General features: G+C 36.3%; 1 protein-coding gene across 36 annotated transcripts in view; it reads left to right on the top strand.

Annotated features, from left to right (window-relative positions):
• The window catches only part of PTPN20 (protein tyrosine phosphatase non-receptor type 20), a 103,690-nt gene that overhangs the window by 49,830 nt on the left and 27,647 nt on the right, over positions 1-26,213 (top strand). For 13 of the 36 annotated variants that reach the window (XM_037729997.1, XM_037729994.1, XM_037729993.1 and 10 more), the window contains one exon: positions 10,441-10,595. The exons of 11 other annotated variants lie outside the window; for them this stretch is intronic. Coding sequence is in view for 16 of the 25 variants with exons in the window: in XM_037730011.1 (XP_037585939.1) it covers positions 10,441-10,595 (155 nt within the window). In the remaining 9 variants the exon portion in view is untranslated. Of the gene's footprint in view, positions 1-10,440; positions 10,596-13,410; positions 13,502-26,213 lie in introns of all 36 variants that reach the window. 12 more of the 36 variants (XM_037730016.1, XM_037730015.1, XM_037730014.1 and 9 more) reach the window with 1 other exon arrangement.

Here is a 26,213-nt window from a genome sequence, read left to right as displayed (position 1 = left end):
GGCAGTTGGCATTTTTCAGTGAATTTGTACCATTCATGTCAATTGTCTAACTTATGGGACTAGAGTTGTTCATAATATTCCCTTATTAACTTTTTAATGTCTATAATTCTTAATTGATCACCTCCCTTTTTTTCCATTTAGTAAAATGTGTCTTTGTTCTGTGTTTCTTGATCACTTTGGCTAGAAACTGTGTCAATTTTATTGATCTTTTCCAAGAACTAGCTTTTAGTTTCACTTATTTTCTCATTGTTTTCAATTTCATTGATTCCTGCTCTTTATTATTTCCTTTTTCCTTCTTGCTTTGGATTTTATTTATTTTTTCTTAATTTATTAAGGTGGAAATTTAGATTATTGATATATTTCTTTTTCATAAATACAGCTGGCCCTCATAAATGTAGATTCTGCATCTGCAAATTCGACCAACTGTAGATCAAAGACATATGAAGAACAAAGATAACAATACAGCAAAAAATTACAAATTTTAAAAATATAGTATAAAAACTATTTACATGGTATTTATATTGTGTTAGGTATTATAAGTAATCTAAACATGATTTAAAGTATACGAGAGAGAGGATATGCTTAGATTATATGCAAATACTATGATATTTTATATGAAGGACTTGAGCATCTGAGGATTTTGGTATCTGTGGGAGATCCTGGAACCAATCCCCTGCAAATACAGAGGGACAGCAGTAGTGTAAGCATTTAATACAACAGATTTTCCTGTAAGTACTGCTTTAGTTGCATCTCATACATCTTGGGGTGTTTTTATTTTCATTCAGTTCATGTTTTCTCATTCTTAGTAGCAAAAGGTGGAACAATTTGAACAACAATCTAATGGCACAATGGATTATAGTATGAAGTATAAAATAATCATCCATGAGTTCATACTGATGTAATTAAATGATTAAATATGCTAGTAAATTAAATATGCTAGTAAATGGGAGACAAATCTCCCATGCAGAAGAATTCCTGATAAATTATGTTGATATTCAATTCTAAAGGAAGTGGATCATAATTCCTACCTCTTAAGTGTGGGTTGCACATATTGACTTTCTTCCAGAGAGTGCAAAGGATAACTTCCAGGGGAGTACAAAGAATAACTGCATAGTAGAGAAACCTAATGAAAACTACTGCAGCCAAGTGATCAAGGTCAGCATCAACTGTCATACATCAGGTTGATAGAGTATACCCTCGATATGATGGATAAATATGGCACTCTACCTCTGTGATCTTATTCCTGAAAACCCATAAGCCCAGTCTTAATCATAAGAAAAAAAAATTAGACAAATTTTAATGGTGAGACATTGAAGAATACACCTGGCCAGTACTCTTCAAACCTATCAGGGTCATTAAAAACAAGAAAAATCTGAGAAGCCATCATAGTCAAAAGTTGCCCAAGGAGACTTGACAAGTAAATGTAATGTTTATTTTAGATGGGCCCCTGAAACAGTAAAAAGATATTAAGGAAATCTAAGAAAATCAAAATACAGCATAGACTTTAGTTAACAAAAATGTATCAATATTGGTTCAATACTATTGAATGTACCATCCAAATGTAAAATGTTAATAATAGGTGAAACTTTGGCAGGGAATATTTAGAAATTCTATGTGCTCATTTTTTTAATATTAAACTTTTCTAAAAAATAAAATCTCATTTTTAACAAAATATCTTCCTATTTCTCTTGTGACTTCCTCTTTGATCTATGGGTTACTTAGAGGTATTTTTTTCCAAATTATTTTTATTGTGCTAAAATTTATATAACAGAAAATTTACTATCTTAACAATTTTAAGTGTGCAATTCAGCATTTGTAATTATATTTTTAAAAATTTGTTTATATACTTTTGGTATCATTGCCAGATCCAATGTCTTGAAGATATTGCCATATTTTCTTGTAAGAGTTTTATAGTTTTAGCTTTTACATTTATGTAATGGATCCATTTTGAGTTAATTTTTATATATGGCATTAGGTAAAGATCTAATTTCATTATTTTGCATGTGGACAACTTCCCAGCACCATTCATTGTTAAGACTGTGTTTTTCCCATTAAATGGCCTTGACAGCTTTTTTGAAAATCATTGGAGTTCGTTTCTGGTCTCTCTCGTCTATTCTCTTGGCCTGTATGTCTGTCTATGCCAGTACCAGACTGTTTTGATTACTGTAGTTTTGTAGTAAGTTTTGAAATGAAGAAGTGAAGTGTGACCCTTTTTTCCACCAAGTTTTTCAGGATTGTTTTTAGCTATTTCGGGTCCTTTGAATTTCCATGTGAATTTTAGGATGAGTTTGTCTATTTCTGCAAAAGGGATCATTGAGATTTTGATAAGGATTGCACTGAATTTGTAGATCGTTTTGGGTAGTACTGATATCTTAATGATATTAAATCTTCCAAACCATGAATATGGGATGTATTTGTTTAATTTTTTTTCAGCAATGTTTTGTAGGTCTCTTTGTATAAGTCTTTCCCTTCCCTTTCTTGGTTAAGTTAATTTCAAAGTATTTTATTTATTTTCTTATGTTATTGTAAATGAAATTGTTTTCTTAATTTCATTTTCAGATTGTTCATGTGAATGTATATAAATGCAATGTATTTTTGTGTTTGACTTTGTATTCTGCTACTTTACTGAATTTATTTCTTAACTGTGTTTATGTGTATGTATGTGTAAAAAAATCCAATAATCTTTAGGATTTATACATATATATCATATCATTTGTAAACAGAGATGTTTACTTTTTGCTTTCCAATTTGGATGCCTTTTATTTCTTTTTCTTCCTAATTTCTCTGACTAGGACTTCCAGCATTGTGTTAAATAAAAGTGGTGAAAGTGGCGTCTGTGCCTTGCTTCTGATCTTAGGGGAAAAGCTTTTACTCTTTCAACATTGAGTATGTTTGCTATTGGTTTTCCATATAGAAACTTTATTATATTTAGGTGTCTTTCTTATATTCCTAGTTTGTTGAATTTGTTTTCTATAAAAAAATAGGCTGGGCATAGTGGCTCATGCTTGTAATCCCAACACTTTCGGAGACTCAGGTGGGCAGATCACCTGAGGTCAGGAGTTTAAGACCAGCCTGGCCAACATGGTGAAAGCCTGTCTCTACTAAAAAGAAAAAAATAAACAAACAGCAAGTGCCGGGTATGGTAGCAGGTGCCTATAATCCCAGCTACTTGGGAGGCTGAGGCAGGAGAATCACCTGAACCCAGGAGCCAGAGGTTGTGGTGACCCAAAATAGCACCACTGCACTCAAGCCTGGGTGACAGAGTGAAACTCTGTCTCAAAAAAAAGAATATGTCCTTGAAAGGATGTTGAATTTTGTCAAATACTTTTTCTCCATCAATTGAGATAATCGTGGAGGTTTCTTCCCCCCTTTCATTCTGTTAACATATTGTATTACCTTGATTTTTATATGTTAAACCATCCTTGCATTCCTGTAATAAATCCCATATAGTCATGTGTATGATCTTTTTAATATGCTACTCAATATTTGGTTTGCTGCTACTCAGTATTTGGTTTGCTGGTATTTTCTTGAGGATTTTTACAGTAACATTTAAGAGGGATATTGACCTTTAATTTTCTTTTCTTGTAGGTCATTGTTTGGCTTTGATATCAGGTTAGTGCTGGCCTCTTAGAGTGAGTTGGGGAGTGTTCCCTACTCTTTAAACTTTTTGAACAGTTTGAGAAGTATTGGTGTTAGTTCTTTTTTAAATGTTTAGTAGAATTTACCAGTGAAGTCATCGGGTCCAGGGCTTACTTTTTTTGGATAGTTTTGATAACGTATTCAATCACCTTACTAGTTATGGGTCTATTCAGATTTTCTATTTTTTTGTGGTTTGGTCTTGGTGGAGTTTGTGTTTCCATGAATTTGTCTATTTCATTGAAGTTATCCAGGTTTTTTTTTTTTTGATAGTGATATCCTCATTTTTATTCCTGATTTTAGTAATATGAGTCTTTTCTCTTTTTATCTTAGTTTATCTAATTAAAGGTTTCTCGGTTTGTTGATACCTTTGAAGAACTTGCTTTTGGTTTCATTGATTTTTCTTTTTTATATATTTTATATTCTGATATCTGTTCTAATCTTTATTATTTCCTTCCTTTTGTTAGCTTTAGCTTTAGCTTGTTCTTTTTTTTGTAGTTCCTTACGTTATAAAGCTAGTTTGTTTATTCAAGGTCTTTTTTCATGTAATCATTTTATAGCTATAAATTTCTCCCTCAAAACTGCTTTTGCTGTGTTTCATAGTTTTGAAATGTTGAGTTATGTTTTCATTCATTTCTAAATGTTTCTGATTTCCCTTGTAATTTTTTCTTTGATCCATTGGTATTTTATAACCATGTTGTTTAATTTTCACAAATTTGTAAATTTTTCAGTTTATCTTTGGATTTTTAACTTTATCTCTTATATTTGGAGAAGAAACTCTTTATGATATCAATCTTTTAAAATTGATTGATACTTAGTTTATAGCCTAATGCATGGAAGATACTCCATGTGTTCTTAAATATGTGGTCTGTTGTTACACAGAGCATCCTGTATATATCTGTTAGATATACTTGATTTATTGTATTGTTAAAATCTTCCTTTTTCTTACCTATCTCTGTCCAGTTGTTCTATCTATTAATGAAAATGAAGTCTTCAATTATTATTGTAAAATTGTTTGTCTCTTCATTTCTGTCAATTTTTGCTTTGTGTATTTTGATGGCCTGTTATTAGGTGCATAAATGTTTATGATCATTATATGCTCTTGCTGTATCAAACCTTTTATGGGATATAATGTCCTTCTTTTTCATTTTAAACTTTAAAATTAAAATCTATTCTGTCTTATATTAGTATAGCTCTTCATGCTCTGTATTGGTTCCTGTTTGCATGATTTTTTTTTTTTTTTTTTTTTTTTTTTTTTTTTTTTTTTTTTTTTTTTTTTTACTTTTAACCTATTCGTGTCTTTGGATCTAAAGTGAGTCCTTTGTAGACAGTGTATAGTTGGATCATGTTTTTGTTTTTAATACATTCTGCCAATCTCTCTTTCAATTGGAGAGTTTAATCCATTTACATCTAAAGTAATTACTGATAAGGAGGGACTTCTATCATTTTGCTGTTTTAAAAAAAATTTCTTGTAGCTTTTTTGTTCCTCATTTTTTTTGTCTTACTGTTTTCTTTTGTATTTAGTTGCTTTTTGTAATGCAATGTTTAAATTCTTTAAAAATTTCTTTAATGTATATTGGTTAGCTATTTTATTTGTGGTTATCATGAGTATTATATTTAACATCCTAAACTTATTCAAATTTGAATTTATGCCAGCTTAATTCAGTAAAATGAAAAAAAACTGTGCTCCTTTAACAGTTTTTAGGGGGGCAAAACTGTTAAAGGAGCACAGTTTTTTTAAATTTTACTTAAGTTTTTCATTTGTTACCACAAAATTACATTTTTGTACATTTTGTGTCCTGAAACATAAAATATTTTTAATGCTTTAGTGTCTTGTATAGAAAACAAAATGTGGAGTTGCAATCTAAAGTTATAGTAATTATTTATTTTTAGACTAATAATTTAGAAAAATGTCATCTCTTAAATCATGTAGAAAAGAAAAAGTGAAGTTACACATTATTGTTACTATAATGCTAGCTTTTATAATTAGTCATGTATTTTCTGAAATCTTAATTTCTTTGTGTGGACTTTTTTAATTACTTTAAAGATGTCACTCAATTGTCTTCTGGCTTATATTGTTTTTGATGAGCTTTTGGATCTGAGGCGTGATGTCTTTCATTCATTTTGGAAAAAATTCTCAGTTATTATCTTTTTAAATGTTTCTTCTGCCCAATTCTCCTTCTTTTCTATTTTGGGATTCCACTTACAGGTATAATATATTAGTCTTTTGATATTGGCTTGTAACTCTTGGATGGTCTCTTCTTCTCTGCCCCTCATCTACATTTTTTCTCTGTGTCCTAATTGGGATAATTGCTCTTGACCTATTTTGTAATTCATGAATTCTTTTCTTGCCTCTGTAAAATCTACTGATGAGCTATCAATGACATGCTTAATTTTTAAAAATATTTTTTACTTTAAGTATTTTCACTTGATTCTTTTTTATGGCTTCCATTTCTCCATTGAAATCCCCCATTTGTTTATGTATGTTGTTTACTTTTCCCACTGACTTTTCACACATTGATTATCACTATTTTTAATTCATCCCTCAACAGTTTTAACATGTTATATCTCTGTCTGTTTCTGTTGATTGCTTTGTTTCTTGACAACTTTTTTTCTCCTTTTCTTACTTCTGTGTGTACTGTATAATTTTTTGGTTGAAAACTGGATATCATATAGTCTAGTGACAGAAGTAAAAATGTCTTATCTGTGGTTTCACTCTTCATAGTTTTAGTTACCTGCAGTCAACCACAGACTAAAAATGTTAAGTGGAAAATTCCACATATCAACAATAAGTTTTAAATTGCATACTCTTCTGAGTAGTGTGATGAAATCTCACACTGTCCTGCTCTGTCCTGCCTGGGAGTGAATCATTCCTTTGTCCAGCATATTCGTGCTATTTATGCCACCTGCCTTTTAATCAATTAGTAGTCATCTTGGTTATCAGATCTACTGTTTTGGCCTCACAGTGCTTGTGTTCAAGTAATTTTTATTTTACTTAGTAATGGCCCCAAAGAGTAGTGATGCTGGCAATTTGGATATGCCAAAAGGAAGCTGTAAGGTGGTTTTGTTACATGAAAAGGTGAAAGTTCTTGACTTAATAAGGAAAGAAGGAAAATCATATGCTAAAGTTGCTTTGATCTGTGGTGAGAATTAATCTTCTATCGAAGTTTTGCTGTTGTACATCAGACTGCCAAAGTTATGGCCACAGTGCATGATAAGTGCTTACTTAAGATGGAAAAGGCATTACATTTATGGGCAGAAGACATGAACAAAAGTATGTTTCAGTTGATGGCAGTAAGGTTCAGTACTATCCTTATCAGGCATCCACTGGGGGTCTTGGTACATTGCCCCTGCAGATAAGGAGGAGCTATTGTATTTTTTATCTGTGTTCTAGAGGCTGAGGCAAATAGAAATGGACATGCATCTTTTTTTTGGTAGGCCTTCAGTGTGAGGAGCTGCATCAGTTTACTCAATAATAGAGCAGGGCTTGGGTTTGATGTTGCTGTGGTTGCCCTTAGTGCACCACCAACTTTAAATTCCTCCAGTGTTGCCTTGCATATAGAGGATTTGCCTCAGTATTTACTCTACCCTCTGCTTTAGGTATTCCCATGTACATGCGCCTCAGAGAAGGTCCTCTCCATAATCTTGTCTTATTCCCAGCAGTAGAGAGCTCTTATTTATAAATTACTTTGCTTCTCAACCTGGTTTGGGGCAACATTCTCTGATGTCCTTGTTCAGCCTCAGTCTTAGGAAAGCCTCAGATGGTACCTGCTTTGTTATTCTGTCCATTCTGCAGGAGTAGGGAATATCTTATGATCTGGGTCCAGGACGCTTTTCTCTCTTCCCTACCCCAGTGTTAATGAGTCTTCACTTGTGCCTCGAGGGTGACAGGGTTTCATGCCTTTTCCCAGATTCTTATGCTTTTGGTCCATTAGGGAAATAGGGGAACACATTCTGGGCATGCTTTGTGCCATTCCTGTGGATGCTGTTTTTTTCACTCCCTAAGCTTGCCCCATAAAGGAGTTTTTCTCAAGTTCCTCACCCTGTCTCTAACTTTTCTCCTGAACCTCTGATGAGGTTCTCACTTGCATTAGCTTTTATCGTTTGTTTTTAAACCTTTCTTCTCTTCATTAATGTATCTACACATGCCTTTGTCCTGTGTCAATAAGTTGATTTTCAACTGTCTGCTTTGTTTCTTGCAGAGTTTGATTATAAATTATTACTATAATTATGTACTTTTGAGCTTTATTATCTTAGGTTTACAAACTATTTTTTTTACCTTATTTTATTGTTTTCTTATCTCCTTATGAACTCTTATTTAAAATAATTTATTCTCTTATTCTTTTGACAGATGTTGCATACACAGTGAATTTTCTTTTTTAAGCTTATCTTCCATTTTAGAATAGATTTTAAAAATTATTCTGTATGCTATGTTGTATTATTATTTTTCTGTGTTTCACGTTTTATTCCATTTTGTTATGAACATGTATAACTTTGTGTATCTCTTTAATTTTGTTGATTGAGCAGGAATGAATTCTTCTTGATTTCCATTTTTATTTGGATCTCATTATCTTCCCTTATAAACTACATTTTGGAGGGCTGCATTTTGCCTGAGGACAATGATAAGTGTGCTGAAGGGGTGGGGGCCGAGGAGCAGGAAGCTCAAAGGGCGTGGCATGGCTAAAATGTTAACCACGTATCATACATGCCCTTACTCAACATCAATCATACCCTTCTCCTAGTGTACCTTCCTGTATGGCCCAGGCAGAAAAATGAAAAATTACTTTTTCCAAGACCTCCTGGTAGCTTATTTGGGCTTGACCAATCATATGCACTTAGCCAAGATGTATATGTGTAGAGAGGCATCCATTTTGTTGCTATGCGTCATAGCAGGCTTGGCATTCCTGGTCCTCATCATAGCTAAGGTGATGTGTTACTAGAGCCAACAGTTACGGTAGTAACTTTCTTAATTCTCCATTGTTGCTCATGTGGTGTCATTCAGGAGCCAGTGGCTAGAAAAAATGGTCTCCAACTTTCTCAGTTTCCTCATTGTGACAAAGACAGAACTTTTCTTGGCAGACCATTATGCAGTGTTGTTCTTTGATCATGAGAGAGGCATCTTCTCTTCAGGCCCACCCAATGGTGATACCAGCACCAAATAGCTAGATCAAATCACTTTCTGTAAACTGGCTGGAATGATTCCAGGTTCTGATCAATTGCTGATGTCATCAAGAACGTAGGTTCTTTATGTTTTTCACATTTGCTATACTTCTTCCTTTTATGGCCATAAGAGGGCAGCCTATGATAATTAGGGCCTTATGCTGCTTTACATCTGTACAGAGGGATGAGGGTAGAAGAGAGGTTTGCTTCTCTTTTTTGCAAGACCTGCCTATTTCTATAGCTGACACAAATCACCTACCTATTTCTGAATTATTCACTGGAAAGATCTTACTGTGGAATGATCACAAATGGCTTTAACTAACCATAGGGATAGAATCAGTGTTGGGGAGTCAATGCCAGTGTTTGTTACAGTCTTCTACATTTTCATTGTTTTTTCTCTCCGCCTTCTCCAGCTTTTGCTCTAGCAAAGGTGAAACACAGTGGGAAAGTCTAAGGGGTTTTCTGTTAGAGATCAAAGATGATCAAAATGGCTTCTACTCTTGGGGAGTTTTATCTCTCCTTCTAGCCTGCTTAGACCTCCTCTCATACTAAGGTTTGGGATATTTGTGAGAAATTTTAGGATTTCTGTGCCTGTCTATCCCAACCAACAGCCCTCACTTTGAACCCTACAAAGAGCCTCTGGATACAGTGGAGTTCCAAGATAAGATGTGCTTCCCAGGAATGTGCAGATTGTTAGAAATTTCCATCTCTTTCTTTTTCTGTATTGTTTTTTATATATCTTTTTGCTGGTATTAACTTGAATTTTGTTCACATTATTTGGCTTTGCAAAGAGATTATGAGAACTTTACTTGAATATCTTATCTCAAAATTTTGAAACTTTTAAAATATGCTTTAACTATTGACTTCTAGATTTATTGCATTTTGGCCAGTGGAGATGATGTATAAAATTTTAGATATTTGGAACCTTGACTGTCAACATGACCTAAAAGATCATAATTTAAAAAAATAAAAGGTCCATATGTGATTTCTTTTTTTACATCATTGCCAGGGGGTTTCTTTTCTTTTTTTATTTGGTTTAAGTACATTGTTTTTAAATATTTTATATATTTTAAGGTGTGCTATTAAATATTAATAGAATGTTATTTCTAATATTGGTTACAAGTATCCATACATATTTATTATTCAGTCTTATTAATTACCTTGCATAGATCCTCTCCATCCTTGGTGTGTATGTGTTTGTGTTCAGTCTGTTTCAGAGTAATGAAACAAGATGTGGACTCTCTGCATCCTTACATCTCAGACTCTAGGAACTTCCAAAAGTTTGTTCCCAGGGAGGGCAAAAGTTCTCTCTTTTTCCTAATCCAAGCCTTGGACATTCTTGTCTTGGTGTAACTGTCCAATTCACATTATAAAACAGAACACTTCTCAAACCACAGCATTCGTTGTGTTTGTACCACTGAACAGTTTTCTCCAAGGACAGTGGATTTTGTTTAATTTCAAGGTGTACATGCCATGATTTTTTCAAAGGAAGCCTCTTTCAAAGTAATAGATTCTTCACACGTGGAAAAACAAACTTCCATTCACCCTTAAATGCTGAGCCTTTAAGAGAAACAGAAACAAAAATAAAATCTCCCTTCACAAACATACCAGTAACTTACAGATGTGAATTTTTCTCTTCTTTAGATACACACAAAATTGTTTCTGAAGGGGAACTAGATCAGTTGGCTCAGATTCGGCCATTAATATTCAATTTACATGAGCAGTCAGCCATCAAGGATTGTTTGAAAATGCTTGAGAAAAAAACAGCAGCATTTGCTATCATGCAGGAGGAGTTTATGGTAAATATTTTCTTAACAAAAGTCCATATGTGATTTCTTTTTTTGCATAATTGCCAGGGGGCTTCTTTTCTTTTTTTATTTGGTTTAAGTACATTGTTTTTAAATATTATATATATTTTAAGGTAATAGATGTACATGGTAAAATTTTAAAAAAAGCCAAATAGTATAAAAGGGCATAAAATAGAAAGTCTCTCTTTTTTTCTCGTGACTTTCTAGGGCCCCTTTACACTATTCATTTTGTCATGTAAACTTTTAAAGAAAATTGTTGGAATGTACTTTACATCCTTAAATTTGTTTTCCACCTAGATACAATTTCCAAATATATTATCAGCACATATAGCAGTATCTCATTTTTTCTTAAGTATTGCATGGTAGTTATATGGATAAGTTATATGATTTCCAAAATTGAGGTACTTATAATATTTAATTTCTGAAATTAAGGTAGTTATCCATGTAATTAACTACGATGCAACACTTAGAACATTGGACGTTTAGATTGTTCTGGTCTTTGCTGTTATGAACAGCAGCCATCTCTCTTCATATACTGTATGCATACATATGTAAATGTTTTTAGAACAAATTTCTAGAAAGATAATATTAATATTTTGGGCTATCAATTGCTTGGATCTTTTCTCATCTCTTAAGTGACACATTCTTATTGATTATTTAATTGGTATTTATTTGACAACAAAAGAATATCTTTCCATATGTTTTTAAACCTTTTATGTTTTCAGTGAACTGATAGTTTCAATTCTTTGCTCCATTTTCTATTTTTTTCCTTATTGATTACTAACTCTTTAAGGAAAAAATTATCCCTTTGTGTGTCTTACATGTGTTTTTTCTGCTGTCATTTATGTTACACACAGGTGCACATGCATGTGCACAAGCATGTGTATTTACCATGAAGAAATAGCTGATTTTTAGTGGTCAGATATGGCAATCTTCTCTTTTGGCGTTCTGGATTTGGGGCTTTCTGTGCTTTTTAGGAATGCTTCTTTTACTCTGGTATTGCAATAATTGTTTCATGTTTTTGCTAGTACTTTTATGATTTTTTAAGCATTTAAATCTTTGATGTGATGCAGCTAGAATTTAATTTGATGTAAGATGTTTGATAGGGACCCAGCATTGTATAGCTAACCAGTTGTCCCAAGATTCTCCTGGGATTTCTCTCAAGTGATGTAAAATGCCGCTTTTATCATATACTAGAGCCCTACATATATTTTAATTTATTTTTGGACTTTTTTTACTGATTTTCTTATTCCTTTATTGGTATTATTCTTTTAATTAGCATAGCTTCATATTATCTTTTCACATCTAATAAGACTCATCTCCCATCATTATTCGTTTATGAAATTTTTCTCATTCTTCCCATAGATTTCTTTCATATTAATTTTAGAATTGGTTTTCATACAGACTTGATCATTTTCTCATACTACTTAAAACCTTCACATCCTCCTTGTTACCCATGGCAGTGGTTGCTAGGTTGGCTACACAAGAGTTACCCAAGAGCTTTGAAAATGTATAGATTCTCAGACTTTCTCCACAAATATTCTAAGAGAGTAAGACTAGCTATCTCCTAATTTCATTTATATATGAAACAAGATTGTTTATAGTTTTTTTGGGCTAGATCATGTGCTCTGTGTTCTTATTACAATGTTAGTCACAATTTCCCAAAGGGACGTGTATGCCTCCATTATTTCTACCCCTTCACCTTCTCTCCTCTTTCCTTCTACATACACACTGCTTTTCATATGCTAACTTCTGGTGACTCTCTAAGGCCTAGTTCAAGGGCTAATTCCCCTTTAGGAGCTTTCTTCTTGTTCTTTTTTTTTTTTTTTTTCGAGATAGTTTCACTTTTGTTTCCCAGGCTGGAGTGCAATGGCATGATATCGACTGACCACAACCTCCACCTTCCAGGTTCAAGCAATTCTCTTGCCTCAGCCTCCCAAGTAGCTGGGTTTACAGGCATGCACCACAATATCCAGCTAATTTTTTTGTATTTTTAGTAGAGATGGGGCTTCTCAATGTTGGTCAGGCTGGTCTCGAGCTCCCAACCTCAGGTGATTCCCCCACCTCGGCTTCCCAAAGTGCTGAGATTACAGGTGTGAACCCCCACGCCCAGCTAGGAGCTTTTCTTCTTGACTTTTAGGTACAATCTAGTGCTGTCATTTATACTAGTGTCTCTGTACATTGGTTACATGGTATTTAATTACATGTCCTCTAACTACTATGTTCACTCCTTAAGGACAAGGTCATTAAAATTCTTCTTTGTATTCCAGTATCTGAAACAGGGCCAGGTACCTATTAAATCCTCAGTAAGCGTTTGTTGAATTCACACCTGGTAAAGAAATTTTTTGAAAGGCAGGATTCTTAGGGTCCTAACTATAATTTCTTCGAAGGGTAAGGGTAAATTGTGAGACTGTTTGTATAAATTTTTTGTTTATATGTTTTTGTTGCTGTTATTTTGTTATTTTTGTTTGCAAAGTGATAGACCTGTGGGTAGGTTCTCAGAAGTGAATAGTCTGTATTTTCTTTTTTATGAAAGAAGAACAAAATGAAGTTCAAGTGGAAAGGATCTCCATAAAGTTTAACATTTTCTTATTAAGTAACTTATTGCCTAGCATCTGAAACTTGAGATATTTTATATAGCACTTTTTAAATGGGGATCTAACTTCACTTATTATAAAATACATTAAATAGCAGGTCATGTCATATAGGGGTTTAGGATCATGAGCACTAAGCAAAGGCAGATTTTTTCTTTTTTATTGGTTATTGTAAATACACAACTTATTTATTTATTTATTACCTTTTAAAGGCTTTAGAACTTAAGAATCTGCCTGGTGAGTTCAACTCTGGGAATCATCCACGCAACAGAGCAAAAAACAGATACCGAGATATTCTTCCATGTAAGCTAAAAATGGTTTTGATTATTTTCCTGTTTACATTTAGAAAAAGTGAAAAGGGCACTGTATGGCTTTTTGTATGAGACATTTTGGCCTGTGACCATGATGAAGAGTTCTGGTACATAGCAGTGGGTGACCTGGACGTATTCTAAGATATATGCTAGATATGAGAGTCAGTTCCTCTATTTCTGGTATATCCTTCAGCCACTGTCACAGGGTCATTTACAGCACTCCTTCAGCCTTGTTCTCATATATTGCTGCTTCTCAGAGCATGAACCATCCAAAACATAAAATGCAATAGTCTGAGTCATACGCCAGTTTTGGTACCCGAAGCCCTAACAACCTTCCCTGACTATTTTGTTTAGACACAGAAAAAGAGCTATTTGCTTCCTTCGTCCTGGACAATAAAGCTATTAATCTAATCTCCAACAGGGAGCTGCCTTTCGATTGTCTCCACAGGGCCCTAACATTGCCTCCCTGTGTTGGATGGGAGGGTAGTGGCACCTTCTGTCTTCCCGCTCAGTTACTCTCAGGAGTTATTCATCTCAGGCCATTCAAAGAGCAGAATCAAAATGCAACAATGCAATTTTAATCTTAGGCAGGAAATCTCATTCCATGACTTACATTTCTTTCAACGTCAAAGTTTTTGAAAACTAAATTTACCATTTTATTCCTCCAACTTAAGCCTCTTCTTATTCAATATCTTACGTAATCACCAAGTTAAAACCAGAAAACAGGGAGTCAGTTGATTCTACCTCCATAATACCTCCAGAGGCCTCCCCAGTCTCTCAACTCCCACTGCTGCTGACTTAGACTGAGCCCATTTTACCTCTCAGCTGACTACTGTCTTCTTTACTGCCTCCCTTTCTGATCATTCACAAAAGCTGCTGAAATTATTTTCTTAAAATTCGGATCAGAACATGTACCTGTTCTTTCAAATCTCTTTCTTGGCTCTGTTACTGTCATGGTACAATTCCATAACATGGCATACGAATTTCACCTGTTTGTCTCTCTAGCCTCAGCTCTCGCACAGAACTTCTTTTGGTATCTAGAATTCATAATTATTTATTTGTTGGTTTTCATGCCTCTTTACCTACAGTTCTTGAAAGAACTACTTATCCTCCCTTCTTTGCTGAGGTAGTTACTGCTGCCTTTCTTAGCTAGCTCCACTAGGTTTATTTTCCTCAAAGCTAGGTTTGGTGTTTTTCCAGTAGTCTCATAGCATCTGGTAACCACTCTCCCCGACTACAAACCATATTTTAATTATTTTCATTTCTGTTTCTCCTACTAGACTTGAGATAGTTTTTATAAAAACCAGAGTGGAACACAGTAACTGCTGTCATTAGATAAATACCTTCATGGTTAGCTGGTTTGTTAAAATCAAAAATAACTTTATGATTTAAAAAACAATAAATACCTTTCCAACATGGTTCAAATAATTTATTCTGTTATTTTCTGTGGGGAGAATTTGGAGATGTGCATTGATGAATACTTCTGAAATCAGAATAATGAACCATGATTAGATATTTTAATAAATAATGCTAATAATTTGTTGCTCCTCCAAGAAGTCAAAGGTCCAAATAATTTCTATTCCTTCATGTGCAGTTAACCCCCAAGGAGACTGAAAGCAAACAGGCTTTTAAAATGAGCCTCTTGGGATTGTAAGAAGCTCATTTAACAATAGAGGGTACACATTATATTTGATCTGACTTGAAGTCTTTATTCTGGGTATCAAAAGAGTTACAACTAAGAAATTCAAAGATAGTAAAAAATAAAGTTAAATCATTAAAGTAAGGGAACTTATGTAAAACTTTCTGGTTTTCATAAAAGCAAATACACTGTAATTCAACCATATTCTATTTAAAGGCCCATTGGTATATGTACCTCATAACACAGTATAATCTAATCTAAAACTCAGCCAACTTAAATGGCCATTATAGAAAGCTCTTTGGTTTTTTTAACCACACATTTCTTGGCTTTATAGAAGAGGTTCCTGAAGACTCACATCAAGAAAGCCAGAGATGTAATTTATTTGTCACCTTCAAATGCTGAGAGCACTAAATGGATGAATTCACACACCTTCGAACACTGCAAATACAGTCTTCACTTTACATGATCCTAATATGCACAAATATAGGTTACTGTGTTGAGCTAAATAACACCAGTCCTACAACAATACAATTCACATTTTATTTACCACAATATATTCACTGCAAGTAACTGCCTAAAGTAATAAGCGTCTTTGCTAGCACTTCAATCCACAACTCCCTATGTAAATAACAGATGTGCATCATGACCAGTGACTAATAAATGTTACTTGTTTCAAAATATGTCAGTGATAGGTAACTGTGAGCCTGTTATTCAGTTCACACACAGCAAAGCATGTGGTTTGAGACACAACCAGTGTTGTCTCCTTGTCTCTCAATAGTAAACTCATATGACCTTTTACCAAAATGTATAATCAAGAGAGAGAATTGGCTGATAGAGATGAAACTGCAGTAAAGAAACAAAAAGTGATAATGTTGGGAATAAAATTTGAATGGAGTTGTAGAAAAACTGGCTGACCAGGGACATGCTGACGCTGCTACTGCTCAAGAGACTGTGGAGCTGCAGCCCACAGCACCTGTGGAAAAGGAATTTACTGATAGGAACGAGCAAAGTGGTTGTGATGAAAAGGATAAAGGCAACCTAGAGGAAGCAGTGATGGCAAAAACTTCACATTAAAGAAAATTTGGAGCTATTTCACAACAATATAAATGCCAAAGATAACAGGTGGAAACTGATCCAAACTTAGAAGTCAGCCTAGACATAGAAAACATGCTCACTCTGTATTGTAAGTTATACAATGAAAAGAAGAGGCAAACACTGTTCAAGCTACTCTTAGAAAGTTTGTTTTGTTTTAACATATTAAATGCTTTAATTTCCAACATTTTTAATTTTTAAATTACAATGCTGTAAATAAATATTAGCCTTGCTATTTTTCTGCTTCTCTATATATTTATAGCCAGCAAAAAGTGAGTTTTAAATGCTTTCACAAAAAGTTTTAAGGACCATGAAACAATAATATTTCCTATTGATTTTAAAGTTCTTTTTGTATGGTTTCACCTTGCATGGTCATATTTATGGCCCATGCAAAGCAAAAATGGCCTTTATTATATAGTATGGGAATTTTTAGGCTGGCTCTGCCAAGATGGCCAAATAGGAATAGCTCCGGAGCGTAGTTCCCAGTGAGAGTGATGCAGAGGGTGAGTGATTGCGGCATTTCCAACAGAGGTACTAGGTGCATCTCAATGGGGCTGGTTGGACAGTGGGTGTCCCTCCCCAAGGAGGGAGAGCCAAGGCAGGGTGGGGTGCTGCCTCACATGGGAAGTGCAGCAGACCAGAGGAACCCCTCTACTACACAACAGAGCCTATCAGGGCTTTTCCGGCAACTCCAGCTCAGATACTGCACTTCTCCCATGGTTTTTACAGCCCACAGACCAGGAGATTCACACCAGCTGACAAGTGCCATGGGTTTCCAGCACAAAAACCTGCACAAATCTGGGTGGCCATTTTAACTGGCACTTGGAACACCTGTGAGACAGAACTGCACATTTTCCTGAAAAAGAGGGAACTGAAGGCAGGGAGCCAGGTGATCTGGCTAGGCGGGTTCCACCCTGACAAAGAGCAGCAATCTGAAACGTGCTGGCTTGAGAGTTTTGCAGCCAATGCAGCAGTTTGAGCTCGACCCAGGACTGTTGAGCTCCCTGGGGGAAAGCCATCCTCTATTCCTCCATTACCAAGGGCAGTCCACCATTACTGAGGCAGCCTGCCATTATCAAGGCAGCCTGCCATTACTGAGGCAGCCCGCCATTACTGAGGCAATCTGCCATTACTGAGGCAGTCCACCATTACTGAGGCAGTTCTAAACTTACCTGTGTAAACAAACATTTACACAGCAACTGGACAGAGCCTGCAGCAGCCCAGCAACACCTCTGCAGGCAGACTGTAACTAAACTCCCTCCTTGCTTGGCAGGGCATCTCTGTAAAAAGGCAGCAGCACATCAGGGACTTATAAATAAAGCCCCACCTTCCCAGAACAGAGCACCTGGGAAAAGAGGCGGTTGTGAGTTCCACTGCAGCAGACTTAAATGTCCCTACCCAGCAGCTCTGAACAGGACAATGGATAACAGAGCTCCCAGCACAGCACTTGAGCTCTGATAAGGGACAGACTGCCTCCTGTAGCAGCTCCCTGACCCTGATATATTCAAAGAGGAATGTCATAAAGGAGAGCTCTGGCTGACATCTGGTGGGTACCCTTCTGGGACAAAGATACCAGAAGAAAGAACAGGCAGAAACCTTTACTGTTCTGCAGCCCCCATGGGTAATTCCCAGGCAAGCATGGTCTGGAGGGAACCTCCAGCAGTCTAGCAGCAGAGAGGCCTGACTGTTAGAAGAAAAACTAAAAAACAGAAAGAAATAGCCTCAACATCAACAGAAAGGACCTCCACTCAGAGACCCCATCCAAAAGCCACCAATTTCAAAGACCAAAGGTAGATAAATCCATGAAGAAGGGAAGAAACCAATGAAGAAAGGATGAAATCACCAAAAACCAGAGCGTCTCTCCTCCTCCAGGGGATCACAATCCCTCACCAGCAAGGGAACAAAACTGGATGGAGAATGAGTTTGATGAATTGACAGAAGCAGGCTTCAGAATGTGGGTAATAAATTTCTCTGAACTAAAGGAACATGTTCTAACCCAATGCAAAGAAACCAAGAACCTTGAAAAAAGGTTAGAGAAAATGCTAACGAGAATAACCAGCTTAGAGAAGAACATAACCGATTTGATGGAGCTGAAAAACACAGCACAAGATCTTTGCAAAGCATACACAAGTTTTAATAGCCGAATTGATCAAGCACAAGAAAGGATATCAGAGATTGAAGACCAACTCAGTGAAAAAAAATGAGAAGGCAAGATTAGAGAAAAAAGAGTGAAAGAAATGAACAAAGCCTCTAAGAAATATGGGATTATGTGAAAAAACCTAATCTACAGTTGATTGGTGTACCTGAATGTGACAGGGAGAATAAATCTAAGCTGGAAAACACTCTTCAGGATATTATCCAGGAGAACTTCCCCAACCTAGCAAGGCAGGCCAACATTCAAATCCAGGAAATATAGAGAACGCCACAAAGATATTCCTCAAGAAGAGCAACCCCCAGGCACATAATTGTCAGATTCACCAGGGTTGAAATGAAGGAAAAAAATGCAGCCAGAGAGAAAGATTGGGTTACCCACAAAGTGAAGCCCATCAGACTCACAGCAGATCTCTCAGCATAAACCCTACAAGCCAGAAGAGAGTGGGGGCCAATATTCAACATCCTTAAAGAAAAGAACTTTCAACCCAGAATTTCACAAGCCAAAGTAAGCTTCATAAGTGAAAGAGAAAGAAAATCATTTACAGACATGCAATTGCTGAGAGATTTCATCACCACTAGGCCTGCCTTGCAAGAGCTCCTGAAGGAAGCACTAAACATGGAAAGGAACAACCTGTACCAGCCACTGCAAAAACATACCAAATGGTAAAGACCATTGACACAGTGTAGAAACTATGTCAACTAATGGACAAAACAACCAGCTAGTATCAAAATGGCAGGGTCAAACTCACATATAACAATATGAACCTTAAATATAAATGAGCTAAATGCCCCAATCAAAAGACACAGACTGGCAAATTGGATAAAAAGTCAAGACCCATCGGTGTTCTGTATTCAGGAGACCCATTTCATGTGCAAAGACACACATAGACTCAAAATCAAGGGATGGAGAAAGATTTACCAAGCAAATGGAGAGAGGAAAAAAAAACCTGGGGTTACAATCCTAGTCTCTGATAAAACGGACTTTAAACCAACAAAGATCAAAAGAGACAAAGAACATCATTACGTCATGGTAAAAGGATCAATGCAACAAGAAAAGCTGACTATCCTAAATATTTATGCACCCAGTACAGGAGCACCTAGATACATAAAGCAAGTTCTTAACAACCTACAAAGAGACTTAGGCTCCCATATAACAATAGTGGGAGACTTTAACACTCCACTGTCAATATTAGACAGATCAATGAGACAGAAAATTAACAAGGATATACAGGACTTGAACTCACATCTGGACCAAGCAGACCTGATAGACATCTACAGAACTCTTGATGCCAAAGCCACAAAATATACATTCTTCTCAGCACCACATCACACTTAATCTAAAATTGACCACATAATTGTAAGTAAATCACTCCTCAGCAAATGGAAAAGAATAGAAATCATAGCAAGCAGTCTCTCAGACCACAATGCAATCATATTAGACCTCAGGATTAAGAAACTCACTCAAAACTGCACAACTACATGGAAACTGAACAACCTGCCCCTGAATGACTACTGGATAAAAAATGAAATGAAGGAAAATGTTCTTCAAAACTGTTGAGAATGAAGACACAGTGTCCCAGAATCTCTGGGACACACTTAATGCAGTGTCTAGAGGGAAATTTATAGCACTAAATGCCCACATGAGAAGCGAGGAAAGATCTAAAATTGACACCATCATCAAAATTAAAAGAGCTAGAGGAGCAAGATCAAACAAATTCAAAAGCTAGCAGAAGACAAAAAATAAGATCAGGACAGAACTGGAGGAGATAGAGACACAAAAACCCCTTCAAAAATTAATAAATCCAGGGACTGGTTTTTTGAAAAGATCAACAAAATAGACCACTAGCCAGATTAATAAAAAAAAAAAAAGAGAGAGAGAGAAATGAAGTCCATATCTCTGTCTTGGTACCAGTGCCATGCTGTTTTGATTATTGTAGCCTTGTAGTATAGTTTGAAGTCAGGTAGTGTGATGCCTCCAGCTTTGTTCCTTTTACTTAGGATTTTCTTGGCTATGTGGGCTCTTTTTTGGTTCCATATGAAGTTTAAGGTGGTTTCCTCCAGTTCTGTGAAGAAGGTCAATGGTAGTTCCATGGGGATAGCATTGAATCTACAAATTACTTTGGGTAGTATGGCCATTTTAATGATATTGATTCTTCCTAACCATGAGCATGGAATGTTTTTCCATCGGTTTGTGTCTTCTCTTATTTCCTTGAGCAGTGATTTGTAGTTCTCCTTGAAGAGGTCCTTCACGTCCTTTGTTAGTTGTATTCCTAGGTATTTTATTCTCTTTGTAGCAATTGTGAATGGGAGTTTGCTCAAGATTTGGCTCTCTGTCTGTTATTGGTGTATAGGAATGCTTGTCATTTTTGCACATTGATTTTTGTATCCTGAGACTTCGCTGAAGTTGCTTATCATCTTAAGGAGATTTTGGGCTGAGATGATGGGGTCTTCTAAATACACAATCATGTCGTCTGTAAATAGAGACAATTTGACTTCCTCTTTTCCTAATTGAATACCCTTTATTTCTTTTTCTTACCTAATTGCTCTGGCTAGAACTTCCAATACTATATTGAATAGGAGTGGTTAGAGACAGCACCTTTGTCTAGTGCCAGTTTTCAAAGGGAGTGCTTCCAGTTTTTGCCCATTCAGTATGATATTGGCTGTGGGTTTGTCATAAATAGCTTTTATTATTTTGGGATATGTTCCATTAATACCTAGTTTATTCAGAGTTTTTAGCATAATGGGCTGTTGAATTTTGTCAAAGGCCTTCTCTTCATCTATTGAGATGATCATGTGGTTTTTGTCTTTGGTTCTGTTTATATGATGGATTACATTTATAGATTTGCATCTGTTGAAGCAGCCTTGCATCTCTGGAATGAAGCTTGATTGTGATAGGTAAGCTTTTTGATATGTTGTTGCATTCAGTTTACCAGTATTTTATTGACGATTTTTGCATCGATATTCATCATGGATGTTGGCCTGAAATTTTCCTTTCTAGTTGTGTCTCTGCCAGGTTTTGATACCAGGATGATGTTGGTCTCATAAAATGAGTTAGGGAGGATTCCCTCTTTTTGTGTTGTTTGGAATAATTTCTGAAGGAATGGTACCAATTGCTCTTCGTATGTCTGGTAGAATTCAGCTGTGAACCCATCTGGACCTGGACTTTTTTTGGTTGGTAGGCTGTTAATTGCTGCCTCTACTTCAGACCTTGTATTGGTCTATTCAGGGTTTCAGCTTCTTCCTGATTTAGTCTGGAGAGGGTGTAAGTGTCCAGGAATTTATCCATTTTTTCTAGATTTACTGGTTTATGTGCATAGAGTTGATTGTAGTAAACCATTTAGGACATAGGCATAAGCAAGGACTTCATGGCTCAAATACCAAAAGCATTGGCAACAAAAGCCAAAATAGACAAGTGGGACCTAATTAAACTCCAGAGCTTCTGCACAGAAAAAGAAACAGTTATTAGAGTGAACTGGCAACCAACAGAATGGGAAAAAATTGTTGCAATCTATCCATCTGACGAAGGGCTAATATCCAGAATCTACAAAGAACTAGAACAAATATACAAGAAATAAACAAACAACCCCATCAAAACGTGGGCAAAAGATATGAACAGACACTTTTCAAAAGAAGGCATTTATGTGGCCAACAAACATCTGAAAAAATGCTCATCATCACTGATCATTAGAGAAATGCAAAATCTAAACCACATTGAGATACCATCTCACACCAGTTAGAATGGCCATCATTAAAAAATTTGGAGACAACAGAGGCTGGAGAGGATGTGGAAAAATAGGAATGCTTTCACACTGTTGGGAGTGTAAATTAGTTCAACTATTGTGGAAGACGGTGTGGCTATTCCTCAAGGATCTAGAAATAGAAATACCATTTGACCCGACAATCTCATTACTGGATATATACCCAAAGGGTTATAAATCAATCTGTTATAAAGACCTATTCCCATGTATGTTCATTGTGGCACTGTTTACAATAGCAAAGACTTGGAACCAACCCAATTGTCCATCAAAGATAGACTGGATAAAGGGATACTCTTTCAACAAATTGTCTGGTCAGTTGCATATTCTTGTACCAAAAATGAACTTTGATTCTCACCTCACAACTTATACAAAAATTAATCGATTATAGACCTAACATTAGAGTTAAAGACATAAAACTTCTGAAGGAAACCCTAAGAGAAAATGTTAGTGCCCTTGGGTTTGTCAAATTTTTCCTAAATAGGACAGAAACCCCTCAAAGTGTAAAAGAAAAAAAGTAAATTGGACTTCATCAAATAAAAAAAAAAAAACCCTGCTTTTCAAAGCATATTATTATAAAACAAAAAAGAAAAGCAACAGACTGGAAGAAAAATACATGCAAAACATTTATCTCACAAAAACTTGTATTTAAAATCTATAATTACTACAAATTAAGAAGAGGACAAATAATCCAACAATAAATGAACAAAAGATTTGAGCAGACACTTCTCAAGGAAGATATATGGATGGCAAATAAATGCATGAAATGATGTTCACCATTATAAATCATTAAGAAAATGCAAATTAAAACCATAATTAGATACCATTTTATACTCACTGCAATGAAATGGAGTTTTTTTCTAATAAAGTTAAACATATGCCTACCATATGATTCAGCAGTTCTATTTCTATGTTTTGCCTAAGAGAAATTAAAGCATGTGTCTGCATGAAGACTTGTGTATTAGTGTTCATATCAGCTTTACTTGTAATAGCTACAAACTGGAAACAGTGCAAATGCCCATCAACAGGAGAGTGGATAAACAAATTGTGGTATATCCACATAATGGAATGCCACTAGGCAATAAAAAATGACTAATGATGCATTGAACAACATGAATGAATCTTAAAATAATTATACTCAGTGAAAGAAGCAGCCAAAAGAGCATATACTGCATGTCACGGACCAAATATATTCTCCCAAAATTCATATGTTGAAGTTCCAACCCTTTGTACCTCAGAATGTGACCTGATTTGGAGATAGGGCCTTCAAATTGGTAATTCAGATAAAATGAGGCTCTTAGAGTGTACCCTAATCCAATTAATCTAATCCATCGGGTGTTCTTATATGAAGAAGAGATTGGGAAACACAAGGGACATCAGCGATCTGAAGGCACAGAGGAAAGTCCTTGTGAAGACACAGCAAGAGGGAGCCATTGGCAAGCCAAGGAGAGAGGCCTCAGGAAAAACCAAGCCTGCTGCCATCTTGATCTTTGTCTCAGTTTGCTTTGTGTTGCTATAAATGAATAAGTAATAAAGGGGTTTGTTTAGCTCACAGTTCTGCAGATTGGAAGGTTCAAGAGTGGGCATCTGGTGAGAGCTCCAGGGTACTTCCACTCATGGTGGAAGGTGATGTGGAGCCAGCGTATGCAGAGATCACATAGTGAGAGAGGAAGCAGGAGAGAAATCGGAGGTGCCAGGCTCTTGTAGAACAAATAGGGTGAGAACTTCCTCATGTCATTAATCTATTAATGAGGGGTCTGCCCTTGTGATGCAAACACCTTCCATTAGGCTCTACTTCCAACAGTGGGAATCAGGTTTCAACATGACGTTTAGAAGGGCCAAACATCTAAATCATAGCACTGTGTCCCTGGTCCTCTAAAACTTATGTTCTTACCACATTGCAAAATACGATTATTCCTTCCTAATAGTCCCTAAAAGTCAACTTGTTTCAGCACTATCTTAAAAATCCAAAGTTGCATATGAGACTCAAAGTAAGTTCTTTCCAGCTGTAAGCCTGTAAAATCAAAAACCAGGCTATTTACTTCCAAGATAGAATGGTGGTATAGGCATTGGGTAAGCATTTCCATTCTGAAAAGGAAAAATTGGTCAAAAGAAAGGGATAATAGGCCCCATGCAAGTCTAAAACCTAGCAGGACACACATTAAATCTTAAAACTCCATAATAATCTCCTTTGACTCCATGTCCCGCATATTGGTCACAGTGGTGTGTGGGCTGGGCTCCCAAGGCCTTGGGTAGCCCTTCCCCCATAGCTTTGCTGGACACAGACCACTAGCTGCTTCTATGGGTTGTAACTGAATGCTGCAGCTTTTTCAGGCAGAGATAGAATGCTGTTGATAGCTCTACCGTTCTGGGGTTCCAGCAATAGCCCCACCCTTGTGGCTCCACTAAGAGTTGCCCTGGTTGGGACTCTAAGGAAACTCCAACTCAACATTTCCACTAAAGATTGCCTTAGTAGGGGCTCTCTGTGGTGGCTCTACCCCTGCAATGGGTATCTGCCCACACTCTGAGGCTTTCTAATATATTATCTGAAATTTAGGTGAAAGCTTCCAAGTTTCCATGTCCCTTGCATTCTGTATGCCTGCAGTCTTAACACCACATAAATGTCACCAAGGCTTACCGTGTAGCCCTTCAGGAACAGTGGCCCAAACCCTATCTGGGGCCACTTAAGCCATGGCTGGAGCCAGAGCAGCCAGGATGGTGGGGAGCAGCATCCTGAGTTGGCCAAGGGCAGTGATGCTCCAAGCCTGTCCCCAAAAGGCATTCTGTCCTTCTAGGCCTTGGGGCCTGTTAGGGAAGGGATAGCCCCAATTATTTCTGAAGTGCCTTTGGGCACTTTTCCCAGACTTTCCCTCTTCTTGTGTTTTTCTGAGCCTTCCACACACTTCCAACCTCTGCTCACTGCCCAGTTCGAAAGCTGCTTCCACATTTTCAGGTATTTTTATAGCAACAACCCAATACTCAGTACCAATTTTCTGTCTTAGCCCATTTTGTATGGCTATAAAGGAATTCTGGAGGCTGGTTAATTTATAAAGAAAAGAGGTTTATTTACCTCCTGGTTCTGCTTGCTGGAAGATTCAAGATTGGGCCTCTGGTGAGGGTCTCAGGCTGCTTCCATTCATGGCGGAAGGCGAAGTGGAATCAGCATGTGCAGAGATCACGAGGTGAAAGAGGAAGCGACAGAGAGAGAGAGAGAGAGAGAGGGAGAGAGAGGTGCCTGGTCCTTTTTAACAGTCAGCTTTTGCAGCAGTGAATAGAGTGAAAACTCAGTGAACCCCAAGGAAGGGCATTAGTCTGTTCATGAGTGATTTGTCTCCATGACTCGAACACCTCTCATTAGGCCCCAGTTCCAATGCTGGGAATCAGTTTTTAACATACGGTTTGGAGAGGACAAACACCAAGCCATAACAATATTGAACTTCCAGCCTCCAGAATGTGAAAATAAATTTCAACCCTAGAAAACTAATACACTGTATGCTTCCACATATATAAAATGTTAGAAATTTTAAACTAATTTGTATTGACAGAGTGTATCAGTGGTTGCCTTGGGACAAGAAGGATAAATTACAAAGAGGCATGAGGATAGTTTTGCACTGATGGAGATGTTTAATTATCTTTATTGTTGTGGTGGTCTCATGGGTGCACACATATGACAGTTATAGCTCCATAAACTGTGAAAAAAGTGGTTTGTGAGTACAAAAGGTATATAGTTTAAACTTTTTTCATGCAGTTTACCATCATAATGTAGATAGATGGGAAAACAAGCTCTTTAAGGCAGAGACTTAACAAGCTTCTTTCTGTACTTGTTGAGGTTGCTGTATGTTTGTTCCTATTACCACCACCAATAGTAGTAGTAGTAGTAGTAGTAGTAGTAGTAGTAGTAGTGGTAGTGGTAACAGTAACATGTTTATTACTGTTGGTTGTTACTCATTTAAGTCTGTTTTAGGTAGTAACAATTAATCTCCGCAACAGCTTATCTCTGAGGTATCAGTATATTAGTGTCTTGTTTTACAGAAAAGCTAAAAGAGATTGATTTTCTCACATTC

Source organism: Cebus imitator, unplaced genomic scaffold (assembly GCF_001604975.1).
Source record: "Cebus imitator isolate Cc_AM_T3 unplaced genomic scaffold, Cebus_imitator-1.0 Scaffold326, whole genome shotgun sequence".
Classification (NCBI taxonomy): domain Eukaryota; kingdom Metazoa; phylum Chordata; class Mammalia; order Primates; family Cebidae; genus Cebus; species Cebus imitator.
The sequence above is the reverse complement of the archived record's forward strand: the minus strand, read 5'-3'. Positions and strand labels throughout refer to the sequence as shown.